Consider the following 14,265-nt stretch of genomic DNA (forward strand, 5'->3'; position numbering starts at 1 on the left):
CAAAGAGCATAAGCCCTAGGACAACAGGATTGTTTAATGCTACCAACTATCCTTGGTTTCCTCATAAGCCAAGCAAATGTCGTCCACCTGAACAACGCTCACAAAAGGGGCACATGCAATATGTCATTATGGTATGGTGATGCTGGACTTAAGATTCCAGGAATAGTTGAAAATTACTAAGGCAACTAGCTCAAGAAGCTGAACTCAAGGAGGGAACTATGGCTGTCGACTGGTACCGATCAGCCCAGCCTGTCGTTGTCCATTGAAATGAACTCAACCGAGTTTGTTGCCATAGATCTTGCGGCACGGCTCGCACTTGTACGGCAGCGAGATGTCCTCTTCCTCCTTCAACCCTCCACACTTATCCGTTCCCTTCTTGTCACAGTCGTCCACACCGTCGTAGACCTTATGGCCACAGGTGTACATCTTGTACCACTGGATGCACATGGTGGGTGATTAATAGTGAAGTTAGGACCTGGGACTTGGTCTTTGGGGGTATGTTGCCTTGAAGTCGAGGCTGGGAGATGATGTTTCGATGATGGTTGATACGGCCAGGTACGTTCAAGTTCGTCCGGGTAGGCCTGCTCTTATAGTCCACCATGGAACAGCCACGGCATCTTGAAGAACAACCATTCCTTTGTTGATAGCTTGCCGACACGTTTCTGCTTTGTGTTGGACAATTCGTTGTCCGTCTGTTCTTCCACAAGGCGTGTTCGTTCACGCCACCATGCCACTTAGAAGAACACGTCCTTTGTTAGACACCAGGTATCTGTGGGGAGTACAACACAAGTCAGTTAGCTACTCCATTGTTTATCAAGCTCATATACAAAGACATTGTCACGTAACGATATTGGCTGGGTAGTTAACGAGCGTTTGGATTATCGGCCAAACACGCCCAATGAACTCCTTCTCCCAAGTGTCCTCCTCGTTCCCAGCCTTGCCAGTTCCCTCGCTTGCGTTTGAGCGTTATCCCTGCATGCCAGACACTTGCTTAAAGATGCCTATCAAGCTGACGCAGCTTTTGGACATTGTCCAGTAGCCCCCCAGGCTGACTGGTTGTTGCTAAGTGTTGAAAGAGACAATCAAGTCATCCTAGCTATGAGCATACCGGGTGACCTTTTCACTGTTGACAAGCACACCGAAACTCCGTTTGCTCGAACAACCGAGCAACTCCGCGCAATCAGACAAGAACAGAAGTTCTGATACCTTCACTCCATGTCCGCCTCTGCCTTGCAAGTCCCACACTTGAACTTCCATCGTATATCAATCTTGTTTGTCACTCCCCTACAACCTGCCGTGCCCCTCTTGTCGCAGGGCGAGAAGGTGCTCCAAAGGCAGTGGCCGCAGGACCACTTGGTGATCCATTGAATGCACATCTTGTTGTCGAGTTGTTGAAGTTGTGGAGTGCTGAGGATGGTATTGGAATTTGCGTGGGATTTGATGATTGACCTGGCCAACTAAGCTGGATGGTGTTGTTGGCACTGAACTGAGATGGATGGTGCTGGTGCTTGGTGTTGGAGAGATTGAGGGAGGAAGATCAACGTCCTGAGGAAGCGTGGCATTTGTTATCAGGTAGCCTGCGAGTGAAGTGGTGGCGGCCCGTTTGCAGGAGCGGCCTGAGGTCGGTGTTTTCTTTTCAGACTTCATCGGGCGTCCTTTCCCTGGTCTAGGTTTGCTGGGGCTGTCGGCCCAGTCAGGGACTCGAGTTCATAACTTCTCGCACCTGGTCTGTGACATCTTGTCTCAAGGAGGTGCTCGTGGTTGGGCTTAACCGCGTCCAAGATTTGGAAATCATGATGGATTGAGGTAGGCACCTCTTTTGATGGATGATATTACAAGAGATCTTGATATTATAAGCGTTCAGGAACAGCGCAGCTGGGCCATGATGCTTAATTACGCTTCTGATAGTTATCGTAGAAACAAAATCGGGATGGAGGCTAAGGACAAAACAACCATAACTTATAAAGAATATGGGACAGAACGTCTTGAACTCCTGCAGCTCATCATAACTCTCATCTTGTGTTCATCCCAGACTGTCGCTCTCTCGCTCCTGTTGTGATCTTCTCCTCAGGTACCGTTCCGACTTCCAACCCTGATACCTTTTGGCAACCGCCCGCTTCAAGTAGTGTCTCTCCAACACCGCCGACGTTACAGCACCAAAGACAACTGCAGAGACCACCCATATCCACATCGGCGGGCCATCGTCGATGGCAAGCTCTCTCACATTCATCCCAAACACGGAGGTGACAAATGTCAACGGCACAAAGATGGTGGCTAGACGAGTGAGCCGGGTCACGTCGCGAGCCTCCGCAATGGCCTTTTCCGATTCCTTGATGGACATGCGATGTGCCGCGATAGTCATTCCCTGGACACAATCCTGCAATAATGTTTCGGCGTATGCGAGGGCGTGCTCGTAGTCGGCAAGTATGGAATGGATCGGGTGAGTAGGGTCCCCATCCACGGGAGGAGCTCCGGAACATCGGGAGACTGAGGAGGCCCAGCTGGCAATGAAACGGATGGCCGCCTTCATGTGTTGGATATGCCGCTTCAAAATCTTTTGGTTGTAGATCAGATCTGAGAGGCCGAAGTTGTTAGCTTCGCCCGTGCTCTCGTGCATCGTTACCTCGATGACTGAAAGCAGGTCCATCTCAGAGGAAACTGCCAGACGAAGCAGAGGGATCATAGCATAGACGGGATCGGCCAGAGCCCTTTCTATGTTGCCAACCATCCGTGGGTATTCCGACATGACTTGCTCTGCCAAGGTGAGCTCACTCATCCTTTGCTTTATATCAGGAAAACTGAGATTAGCTGCTGAAATGTCACCGACACTTTCACCCTGGTGCGTTGCATCGCCTGTTGAGCGTGAGAGAGGAGAGTGAATCGATACTGGCAAAAACAAGCTCTCAACGGAGTGAAACGGGTTGCCGGTCATGCCCGGATCCCAGTTGAAAAGGTCGCCAAAATCATCACCGAAAGCTTCGTCGTGCCACAAGACACCTACCTTCGCAAAGATACGTTATTAGTGGTTTGGGGGCTAATACGTATAGGTCTTGTTGCTGCATACCTATCGATCCATTCCCCAGTCGATGAACAGCGATTGATAGAGTTTGTTCCACCGAAAAGAGTTTGTGGTTGTGATGTGAAACTTCACGAATGATGGTCCTAGGCCGATAGTGCCAGTTGATGACAGGAGATAATAGACGTGCCATATAGTAGTTTCTGAAATGCATATTGGTATCTGTGTTACGTCTCAGCCGGTCCAAGTCATCTCCATAGGTGTAGCGCCGGCGACCAATTCTCGTTAACGGTACGGATATTAATCCTCCATCACATGGAGGGAGGATGTTCATGGGCGTGATTCGAGGGATTGCGGGCCTGGCACTTTTATCGTTGGCGAGATGCACCGCTGTGAGAATCAGATGCCTGTGGAAGAACTCGGGGTCGACGTGAAATTTTTCCCCAACCGCCGCGAGCCATTTCGCATCGGGGTAGCCTTGGAGGAGCAAAATGACAAAGTTGTTTTCGTCCGGGAGAATCGTGTCTCCTAGGTCATCAAACTCCTCCAAGGTCGTGAAAGGTATCTTGGCGACACCTTCCTTAGAAATCTTGAAGAGTGAGACGAAGTCCACTTCACGACGCTGCGTTGGACCTGGAGTGTTGCTCGTGCTGTCGTTGGCCGCCCCAGCTTGGCGAGAATCAGCGGGAGGACGGGGAGGCAGTTCTGACCGATAAGGCTCAGCGAGGAAGTTCGATATCAACTTGTAGCTTTCTGGAGCGAAGAAAGTGTTGTGGGCATGTTTCCACACTCGCTCAGCGTAGTCACGTCCCGGAACTGTTTCCAGGCTCCAGTGTTAGTGACACCGACAAAGCAAATCTGCGGTCACAGGTGGCTGTTCTGGATATTGATGGAATCATTCTTACACGAGGATTGAGGCCGCTGTTCACCAGCCTCGTTATTGGGGGAAGTCTGCTGGGGCGTCGGCTGCCCATCGTGAGAATGCTCTGACGTCGTCATGTTGGGCTCAGTTGTGGAGCTTCTCAAGGGTTCAAATCAGTGAAAGCAATGATATGCGATGCGAACGAAACATTGCGTCTTTTGTTGTTCTGTCAACCTACATCAAGAGTGCCAAAACGGAACTCTCATTATGTTGGAGGACAGTTTAGGCACGAATAAAAATCTCCAACAACGGGAGGGAACGAAGGCCTTCATTAACCCAGCGGTGCCTCAATGCCCGGGATTTTAACCGCACCGCCACCCACAAAGCTCCAAGTGCTGCCAGCTGCGCCTTGCAGACGCATAACCTAGTGCTCTGTACACCATAGGCCTGTAGACACTACCGGTACAAGTATACTGGCTGGTAAGGTCCGTAAGTGGGTTCCGGCCATCTGTCCATGCTCCTTCAAGAACCAAGAACACACCCGGCCAAGCAGGAAAGATTGCAACAGGTGCAAGCTCCCAAGCTCACAGACCAACAACAATTGTCAGTCGGGGTTGAATACCAGCTACATAGCAGACCTGGGAGTTGGTGGGCTGGTTGGTAGCAATGTTTGTCCCCCCCACCTCTCAACGTCTGGCACGCGCTCTGATGCGTATGCATGCAAGGGGATGCAATGGACGGATGTGTGTGGATGGCATCGTCCGCACGCAGGTATGCGCCAGCCGACACCAGATACGCGGGGAGAGATTCCCGTCGTTGTAAGTCGCAGGTTAAGTCGGGAGCTTAAGACCAAGATGAGGGGTAGCAAGCGCAGTGCAGTTCTGATCCGGAGAGATAGGTACCTTAGGTAGCTCCCCGGACTCTTCCTTGTTTGTGTTAATCCTCCGTACCTCAGTTAGCTTCCCGAAATACATACAGTCTCATGCGTCAAGGCGATAGGACGCGAAACGAGCTTATCTCTCCGACGCCGAGGCCGGACGCACCACGCCGAATAACTCGCAGCAGCAGCTCCCGATCTACCTAGCTTTGCTGCGGGGGTGGATGGATGGATGGAGGGAGGGAATGCCACGGGAACACAACCCGCGCGCTGCCCCGCCCCCTCGCCGACGTATGTACATACTTCCTTAGCATCGCGAACGGGGGGCTGGCGATCGCGCGGCGGCGGCGTCGTGGTGGTGGTGGTGGCAGCGGTGGTCGTGTTAATAGATGGTAGTAATCGGGTGAGATCTCGGTGGAGCCCGATGCTACGGACGAGAGCACCTAGAGATCGGATAGGTCCACAGATAGGAGAGCCTGATAATACGCTGATACACAATTGCTGAAGATAAAGTTGAGTCATTAGGGCAAGGAAGTAGGGTTTTCATGGTGATCAAGGTGATGTTGGACATTGGTGCGTTGTTTTTGGGTTCCGCCGTTGCGGTTATTTTGGGACTGCCTGAGGTGGATATGGGAGTGGATTTGGTGGTGTAAGTGAGCCGCAACGTTCTGGGCCCATTGGGTCAAGATGTCAAAGCCGGGACCATCATGATGGTCCGTTGTTTGTCTTGACGACATCTGCCGATGATGAATTGTTTCTTCAACATCACCGACGTGATGGCCGAGCCAATTTGCTGCCTCTACCGTGTCCACATAGATCAATTGGGTTTGTCGCGATGAAACTAGCTCGACACCGTATCTCTGGCATGGAATTGATGTGTTGACATGTCAGCGTCTCGTCCTTTCCGGGATCGAAGCCGGACCGCGCCCTGGGTGGACGGACGCAAAGCGGTGGAACGATACACAGCGGGCGGGAGACGATGGTGGATACTGAGTACAGCGAACTGGATTGTTGAGCTGGCGAAGTGGGTGTCATCGACACCCAACTTTCGCGTGTGTGAGACGTTGGCCATGGTGTTGGCAGCGCCAGATTGTCGCTTCGGGCGGTATCGAGTCTGCGAACAGACACCAAGGAGGGGAAAGGCGGATATGCAACATCAGGCCTTTGCGTGTTGTTCAAACAGCTGTTCAACAATTGTTGTTTTTATCACACTTCATGCCCTGGGTTTTTGGGCAGCACCGCCGTGCCATCAACCCCCTGCCAGCGAAGACGGAAGCATACGGATGGAGAGCCGGAGTGGAGACGGGAGCTCGCCCGGGCCTCCTCCGAGGCTCCATCACCGCCCAGCAGGAACCATCGAGGATCCGCCTGTTGGCCAAGCCCGATTCGGAGGCTTCCCGGGTCGAGTCGCGAACCTTGTTTCGCTGGGAACCCCATCCGCCAGCAGCCGGCCGATCTGGGGTTGAGTTTCGGGTTCGGCGGGCGGCCACAAAAAACGTGGGGAAAGCCGAGTGGAAGATGAAGACAAAGCCAGGAACCCCTTTCCACCGAGGGTGCCTCGTGTGTCCCTTGCGGCGATACGTCCGCCCCCAGTGTGGCCACCGTCAACGAACTCGGGGCTACATTTGTCCTGGCGCAACCTTGGGGTTTGAGCCCTAACGTTATCTCAGATGGTGTGTTGGTTACATACAACGGGCGGCGTGTTCGATCGCGGAGAGGGGCGCGCTGGGAAGTGGGACATAGGCGCGCGAGATGGGCAGTCTGACTTTCAGGTGTTTTCCCTGCGACCGAGTTCTGGCCAAGCATCCAACCAACGACAATTCCACCATGCCGGAACATGGAGGGTCAGCTGGTCTCAACCATCACGGCAGCCAAACCCCAATCGGGGGACGCCATGGAACGAGTGTGAGTCAAGACGAGGAGAGCGATTTGCGGGAATATTCGGCTACGGGGAGTCTTGCACAGCCGACAAGGGCAGACCACGAGTCCTCGGTGGCTTTTGTGTCTTGATGTTCCATCGCCAAAGCGACGGCAAAAGTGACTGTGTAATCGGGTGTTTTACTTAGAAGCGTCCAAGGACCAAAGGACCGGCATTGCCCTGACAGCGACGGGAAGCGGGGTGAAATGCATGGCCTGACTGCAGCGAAGCAGAGAGCAGGGCGAAACAAAGCGCTTCTGCTGGTGCGTGTTGCTGGTGCTGCAACGCGGGACCCGGAAGGCCAGCCGGAACGGCGAGCGAATGCCCGAGGCACATGAACAGGAACCGGCCTCCTGTTGGCGGTTGGCTCGATCGGCCGAAGGAAAGGAGATGGGACCGATCGAAACGGAGTCTTGTTGAAGATTACAATAGGAGAAGGGACAGAAGAGGCCGCACAAGGTCTGGATTTGAAATCCCACTGGTCAGCATGGGGAAAATATCATCATCAACCAAGCATCTGGTCCATCCAGCAGGCTGCCATGACGCACACGAGGGGCAGGCGACCTGGGAAAAGTGCAACATTCGTCATCGTGCTGCTGTCCTGGATGTTTCCCTGATACAGTCCGTTACGGGGAAACAAAACCCCACCGAGGACCTTGACGTCTCACGCCGCGCCGTGCACACTGTGCTCCGTATCAGACCCGGGAATGGGAGATAAGTAACCCACCGTGGGCAGATCATCCGTCATTTGGGTTCTGTCACTGATATGGAGCCCGGGTCTTCTTCAGCTGTCATGGGGGTCGATAATTGCTATCGAAGAGTCATTTTTGTCATTTTGTGGGAGAAATTGGGATGAAAATTGCCAAAAGTGTGTGCGCCATCAAATTGCGAAATTTGCCCAGCCCTTTTTCCTTTGACTTTGTCAGCTCCTGTCCCGACTTGGAGGGAGCCAAACCTGGAAAATACGGCGCAGACGGTGACTCCGACTGGCGCAGCACGCACTTCCATATTGTCTTTCTTATTTATTTTTTCTTAGATTATAGCACATAACACAAAAGGCGGAGGACAACAAGACTGCAGTGTTGGACAAACCAGGACAAACCAGGTATGGGCCTTTGCTCACCGTCTTCCGTGTCGCTGCGTGTCGCTGCGTGTCATTGCCTGTCCGCCTTTCCAGACACAGAACTTCAATGGGGATCGAGAACCTCTTGGGGCAAGGGCCCTGGTCGCAGGTTTCCAGAGTTTGCAGTGTTCTTTGAGGAAATGGAAGGCAATGGATCCATCGGAATTAGAGTGGAGACGGAGCCCGGGCTCCACTTTTCCCTTCCTTGTCCGCCCTAGCCCGGCCCGACGGGCAGTCTGGTCCACAGTGCAGATTCCGACAATACGGACGCTATCCTGATTCCCTGTTGCTCTGCAAGGACAATGGAAACACTAACACACACACACCACACACCACACACCACCTTTCATCACACGCCCCCCAATGTGAATGGCCAATGACCCCAACTCGCCGTCCAAGGGTGCCCTTCTTTATTATGGCGCCCTGGCCTGTCATTCCTGCGCCTGTTCCTCTCCTGTTCCTCCTCAACGCAACACACATCACAACCACACGCTCCAACACATACTTCCACAGGAGAGCCATTCTCTTGTTGTCACAGTCGACGATTCGATCATCGCACCAGCGCTGCCGTTTTGCCATCTGCTTTTGTCCGTCTGCCCTCGACTTGTAGACCGGCCAAAAGCTTACATCCTTGCCACCTCCAACACTTTGCTTCGGACGAAATAGTGAGTGCGAGTCGCCTGTGACTCAGCCCCCAGCCTTTCTTTGGCTTTCTTCCTTCCCCTTGTCTTCCCCGTCCTTCCAGGCTCTCCTGAAGGGACTCACTCCCTCGAGGAGGACTCGACCATGGTCGCCATGGCGCCCTCGAGCACCCACTGCCGGAGCCGAAGCAGCAGTCCCGGCGCCATCCGCCGTCTGCCTGCCCGCCGCGCCGCCGTGTGTTCTCTTTCCAACAAACCAGCCAACGCCCATGCTAACACACGGTCGCGCCGACTCGCAGGCCCGTCTCGAAGCAAGTCGACGAGCCCTCGTTTCGTCAACATGGCAACTATGGCATCTGCTGTCCGCGATATCGCCGCCGCGACCTCGGGCCGAGACAACTTAACTGCTGTAGCGGCCCGCAGCGTCCCTGTGACACCCCATCCCTCCGACCTTCCCACCCCTCCCAACTCCATCTCCCCTTCGCTGCCGCCTCACAGCCTGAAGGCCCAGCTGCAGCGAGCCCGCCTCGACTCGATCGACTCGGACATCGACTTGCTGGATGCCGGCGCCGGAGCCGAACAACAGGGCTCGCCCGCCTGCGACGCCTCGGGCGCTATAACGCCTGCTATGCTGGCCAAGTTCCACCTGCCCGAGATCCTGTTGAACCACGGTCCTCTGCCCATCCGCCACCTGATGGGCTACCTGACCACCTCGGTTCCGGGATTCGCAGGCATTGCGCCGGCCAAGGCGCGCCGGTTGGTCGTGGCTGCGCTCGAAGGCAAGGGGAGTGGTAACGGGTTGGGTGGTGTCAACGGGGATGTGGAGTTCATCAAGGTCGGTTGGGGCCGGTGGGATGCGAAGCGCCGCGGCCAGCCGGGTCGCGAGTCGCTGTCGCGCCACACCTCTCCCGGCGCCCACCCCAACAGCATTCCCATCATCCAAGGCCCCGGCCGGGGATCCGTCGCCGACCGCGCGCGGCTCGGCGCGGACGTCTCCTCCAGCCTAGGAGGCTTCTCGGCCGCCTTTTCGCACGACGACCGCTTCACCGACATGGACATGATGGACCACGAAGCCGATAAGATGTCGCTCGACGGTTCCGGCTCGGCATCGTGCTCCGAAGCGCCCGACGACGAGGACTACCGGCGCAGGCGCAACGACGATCCAGAGGACGCCACCGACGACGAAGACTGGGCCGCCGTCGGCGCCGCCGCGCTCCGCGCCTCGTCGTACCAGAACCGCGCGCCGTTCCCCTTCCGCACTGTACATACCTCTGGCGGCTTCGCGGGCGGATCACGATCCTACTCGGCGGGCATGGCGCGTCCGCCGCAGCTGTATCCGCCTCAGCAGAATTCCGCCCAATATTTGGCACCAAACGCGCTGGAAGCCATGACCTCCGACGCACAGGAGCGCGAGGCCGTCGAGGCTCTCCTGCGCCTTGGCTCCATGTAATATCACTTTTATCCACTCATCATCCACTCCGTTGTTTGGACACCAGTCAGTCACGTCGTTTATGATACCACAACTCTCAACACACCACAGTTGCGCATGGCATAGCATTGGCTCGGCGTTTTATTTTCAACAAATGGGCGGGCGGGACATTATCGATTTTTTTAATTCTCTTATTATTCTTCATTCTTCTCTTTACCTCTTTACGCACACTACTCCACACATACAAATACCAACACTCTGGGCGCGGGCGGGCGTGGAGCGTGGGGGGGCGCGGGTAGGGTTTTGGGAAATTCTTGGGTTCGGGGTTCACGGAGCAGATCACCACGGGCGGATTTCGACTTTGGTTTATCAGGGTTCGGTCGGGCAGGGCTTACCCTTCTGGTTTTTGTTTACGGGTTGTTTTTGTTGGGTGGGCTGGGTCCTGTCTAGGAAATATGCGTTTGGTCTTTGGCTGGTCCGGTTACCCTTACATATTGTTGGTCTTAGTGATGGTGGTGGTGGTGGTGCGAGGAACGGATGGGATGGGGGTTATTAGTTGAGATAAGGAAGGAATGGGGTTGATGAGATGGCCTGGCATAGTAATTGGAATGTGAGACCGGGTTGATGACGAGGGAGACGGATGGATGGATGGATGGATGGATGTGTACGAGCACGACGTAGTGTCGTGTCCCGCCATTGCCTGGCGGGATTCTGCGGCGGCCAACTATTACGATGGTATTTTGATGGCTGAGTGCGTACGTGCTACGTACATACATCCACCAGACCTACCTACCTACTTGAGCAGCGAAATGCGAACAAGGAGGGGAAAACCAAACCCGCCAACTCGACTCATCACTACATGTCTTCTTTCGAGCAAGTTGTGCCTTGCTGTCAATGTCTTCCGCCGAGCGATTGCTCGCTCACTCCGTTCTGAGCGTATGCCATCTACCAAACATCCATCCGTTGCAGCACCGACACCCAACATGCAAGCATAATAGACTTATCAAGATACTTAGCAGCCTTTTTGTCGGCGACTGGTCGGTGATTCTTCCTCCTTTCTGAAGCAACATAAATCCCTTGCTCTTTTATATTTCCTCGTATCAGTCGGCAACCGGAAGAAGCGTTGGTGAGGCTAAGTAGCTCGGATGGTGTAGTTGCACTTCAAACTGCATGTTCATGCGCGCAACCGTCCATCCGTCAATCCTCGTCGTCATCCGTCGTCGGCTCGGTGGGATGGCGGGACGAATGCAGCTACCCTTTCTGCGTACCCTCGTGATTCTCATCATTCGGTGATGGGCATGGGAAGAGGGGAGCATACGGCGCAGGTACCGTCTACTTCACAATATACATTACTTGAAGAGAAGACTCGGGAGTACGGAGAACGGCGACGCGTTGGTAACTGTGCTTATGAACGGAGTGAAAGTTGAATTCAGCGATGTTGACTGGCCTTTCTGGATGTCGAGACTGCCTGGATTTGGGTGCCGATGATTTGACTTGGCTCCTGACCGACTCTTGTGTACTCGGTCATGGCAAGCCGATGTATTGCCGTGTTGACATGGTGAGAAGGTATTGGAGACCCTCACCTCTGTGAATCACGGACCAGGGCTTTGTTTATAAGTGAGTATCGTGGAAATCGCTCGAGGGTATCCAACTGTGTGGTGGTGGTGATCCAGCGTCTATGCATTTCTCCCTGCTCCTCCAGCATCCACTACCACTACTACCTCCCCTCCCCCTTCACCTCCTCCTTAGCCTCCCTCCTACACCTCCCACACATACACCACCCGCCCAAACTCCCCCTGGCCCACTCCCTCCTCAACCTCACCGGCAGCTCGACATCGCAATAGTGATTCAACACCTCCTCGCCCTTCTTCAGCCCTCCCTTTTCCCCAGAAACCACCCGTGTCTCGCGCGCCCGCAACACCATCCGTCCGCCCTCCCACAGCCAGGTCACGTTGGGATCGCAGTCGTGGTTGGCCAGGCACCACAGGGGATGCACCGCCGCGAGATCGGGCCGGCCGTCGCGCGGGTTCTTCCGCGCCGACGCGGTGCCGCGGAATTTGGCGTAGAGGGTGTTGAGGATCCACAGGTCGGAGGAAGGCAGGTGGGTGTAGATGTTGATGTCCATGCGCTCGAGCAGGTGCAAGGGCAGGGAGATGTTGTAGGTGAAGGAGAAGGGGAGGGTGGGGTGGGACGCGGGGGAGGGGAGGAAGTCGCCCCATACTGTTGTTGAAGAAGTTAGTTTTGTTTTGTTGGAAGGGGATTGCGGATGGGTCGTGGTAAAAGGGGAAGGGAAACATACTGTATTTGACTTCCTTCACCTCGAGAGGATGAATCCCCTGATGCTCCGCCATGGCCAGCACCCTGGCCAGCAACAGCAGATACAACGACTGATCGATATCCTTCGCCTCCGGGTCTTTGGCGATGGAGTCGATGTCCTTATCGCACACCGCCGGATGATACTGTTCAAGCGCGGCCTCCAGACACGCCTCGCTGCAGAAGACGGTGTCGTCGCACTCGGAACAGGGCACCGGCTGTTTACCGTCACCGCCGTCTTCGGCCGAGTGAAGCCCCGGTATTTCCTCCCCGCATGCGTCGCAGGCTGATTCCTTGTGCCGATTGTTGGCTGTGAGCACGGAGTACTCATCCAGCACCACCTCGCCTGGGGCGATGTCCTCTTTGGCGAACAGCCCGAGCTGGTTGCACATCGCCACCTCCTTCTCCTCCCCCTCACCATCACCAGCACCAGGGGCATCATCTCCCCCCTCCTCATCCCCAACCAAAACCGGCAACCTCGACACCCTCACCTCCACCTTGGGCGCCACCTTGTCCAGCTGCCCGTTCAAAAACCCTATCGCCTCTTCCGAGAACCGATCCGGCTCGTACTCATTCCACGGGTACACCTCCCTCCTAACCAGCCCGCGATCGGGCAGCGACTGCGGATCCATCAGGTCGTTCGACGACTCCGCCGCCAGCCCCAACCTCTCCCGCGCCGCTTGGTAAACAGCAGCCTTGGTCGCCTTCAGCCCGCCGTTCTCCGGCACCAGCGCCAGCCCGCGGTCACAAAACTCGGCCGCGCTGCGCAGACAGCCGATACGTAGCAAGCTCGACGCGAGGAGCTGGAACGCCCGGACTGAAGCGAGCCTGAGAAGCGCGGACAAAGGCAACACGCCGCCGCCGCCGCCGCCGCCGTCGCCATACTGGTCGTCGTCGTCATCGAGCGGTCCCTCGACGCACCCCGCGGGAAGCAACACCTCGGGAGTCAGCCCGCTTTCGGCGTGCCACGACAGCGCGTCCTTGGCGAGGGCATGGTACTCGAACCCTTCGTCGCGGACCTCGTCGGCGAGGAGCAGCGCGCGGTAGGCGTCGCCGGCGGCGAGGTCCGGGTAGCCCAGGGAGGAGTGGGCGACGGCGCGCTCGAGGTAGAGGATCAGGTCGTAGGGGGATTCGATGAGGGTGGTGGTTAGGTGCTGGCGCTTGCGCAGGAGGTAAGTGCGGTCGGGGGTGGACATGGGGTTTGGTGAGAAATGGGCCCGACCTGAGGCCTTGGGCTGGTGTTGAGTTTGAGGGGTTGTGGGGTTGGATGTTGTTGGAGGGTTTGAGGATGAAAGGAGGAAAGGAGGGGTGGGTTTCGTAGAAGTCCTTTGGGTGATGGGAGACAAGGATAGAGACAAAGTCAATTCTAACCTCCTGTGATGAGTTCCAAAGAGGTGGTGAATTCTTGAGATGTGAAGAAAGTATTGCTGAACTCTTAAGGTAAACAGAGTGAGTGAGGGGCAACGTCAAGTTAACCAAGGTTTTTGAGTGCAAGTGGAGCTGCGGGTTCAGGCACACAACGGCTGCTTCCCCTCTCCTGACTCAACCAGACGAGTTCAAAAGGTGACATGTAAACTCCAAACAGAAATCTGGAAGAAGCCATCAATGTTTATTTCCTTTTGTACTCTGGCTCATGTTCCATTATGAACTCATCATTGGGATCGGAGGGATTCCAGGAGGTAACTGACCTCAAGGCGTTCAGAGTCACTTACAAAGGGACAAACAAACCCAAGACTCGCATTCATCATTACTTAAAGATCACCAGTGCTTCACAAGGGTCATCGGTTCGTTTCGCCTTATGTGAAATCATCGCATCTTCCCAGTGTTTATGAGACCCGATCGTTAACCATGACCATGTCTCTCAATGCAGGAGTCTTCATAAACCCAGTAGTGCCATTCCCGAAACCAGTCCATACTCATCACCCCCATAACGCCCGCGATGTCCATGCCAGATGCGCATAACCCATTTGTGAAAAGAAATCCGAAGAAAACCCCATCCTCCCATAACCATTCCATCCATCCCACCCAGGTATCATCCATGTCTTCCAGGTTCTCATGCTGCTCGCTCATGCAAATCACCTCCTGC

The 14,265-nt window shown here is 55.1% G+C and overlaps 5 protein-coding genes across 5 annotated transcripts; 3 read left to right on the forward strand and 2 right to left on the reverse strand.

The window, feature by feature from the left end:
• Window positions 1–2,023: 2,023 nt before the first annotated feature.
• Window positions 2,024–4,015, reverse strand: VTJ04DRAFT_474 (uncharacterized protein; the record flags this gene model as incomplete). The annotated part of the gene is made up of 3 exons (XM_069362780.1): window positions 2,024–2,997; window positions 3,065–3,832; window positions 3,922–4,015. 3 exons carry the CDS (start codon window positions 4,013–4,015, stop codon window positions 2,024–2,026), a joined length of 1,836 nt encoding a protein of 611 aa, XP_069223084.1.
• Window positions 4,016–8,165: 4,150 nt separating this feature from the next.
• On the forward strand, window positions 8,166–8,462 carry VTJ04DRAFT_475 (uncharacterized protein; the record flags this gene model as incomplete). The annotated part of the gene is made up of 1 exon (XM_069362791.1): window positions 8,166–8,462. One exon carries the CDS (start codon window positions 8,166–8,168, stop codon window positions 8,460–8,462), a length of 297 nt encoding a protein of 98 aa, XP_069223085.1.
• A 129-nt stretch (window positions 8,463–8,591) lies between these two features.
• Window positions 8,592–9,887, forward strand: VTJ04DRAFT_476 (uncharacterized protein; the record flags this gene model as incomplete). The annotated part of the gene is made up of 1 exon (XM_069362802.1): window positions 8,592–9,887. The coding sequence occupies one exon, from the start codon at window positions 8,592–8,594 to the stop codon at window positions 9,885–9,887; it is 1,296 nt and encodes a 431-aa protein (XP_069223086.1).
• A 61-nt stretch (window positions 9,888–9,948) lies between these two features.
• Window positions 9,949–10,861, forward strand: VTJ04DRAFT_477 (uncharacterized protein; the record flags this gene model as incomplete). Its single annotated transcript, XM_069362813.1, has 2 exons — window positions 9,949–10,414; window positions 10,482–10,861. 2 exons carry the CDS (start codon window positions 9,949–9,951, stop codon window positions 10,859–10,861), a joined length of 846 nt encoding a protein of 281 aa, XP_069223087.1.
• Window positions 10,862–11,583: 722 nt separating this feature from the next.
• VTJ04DRAFT_478 (uncharacterized protein) lies at window positions 11,584–13,375 on the reverse strand (the record flags this gene model as incomplete). Its single annotated transcript, XM_069362823.1, has 2 exons — window positions 11,584–12,086; window positions 12,166–13,375. 2 exons carry the CDS (start codon window positions 13,373–13,375, stop codon window positions 11,584–11,586), a joined length of 1,713 nt encoding a protein of 570 aa, XP_069223088.1.
• Between the last annotated feature and the right edge of the window lie 890 nt (window positions 13,376–14,265).

The sequence above is a fragment of the Mycothermus thermophilus genome (genome assembly GCF_041956435.1).
Source record: "Mycothermus thermophilus strain CBS 625.91 unplaced genomic scaffold VTJ04scaffold_1, whole genome shotgun sequence".
Taxonomy (NCBI): Eukaryota; Fungi; Ascomycota; class Sordariomycetes; order Sordariales; family Chaetomiaceae; genus Mycothermus; species Mycothermus thermophilus.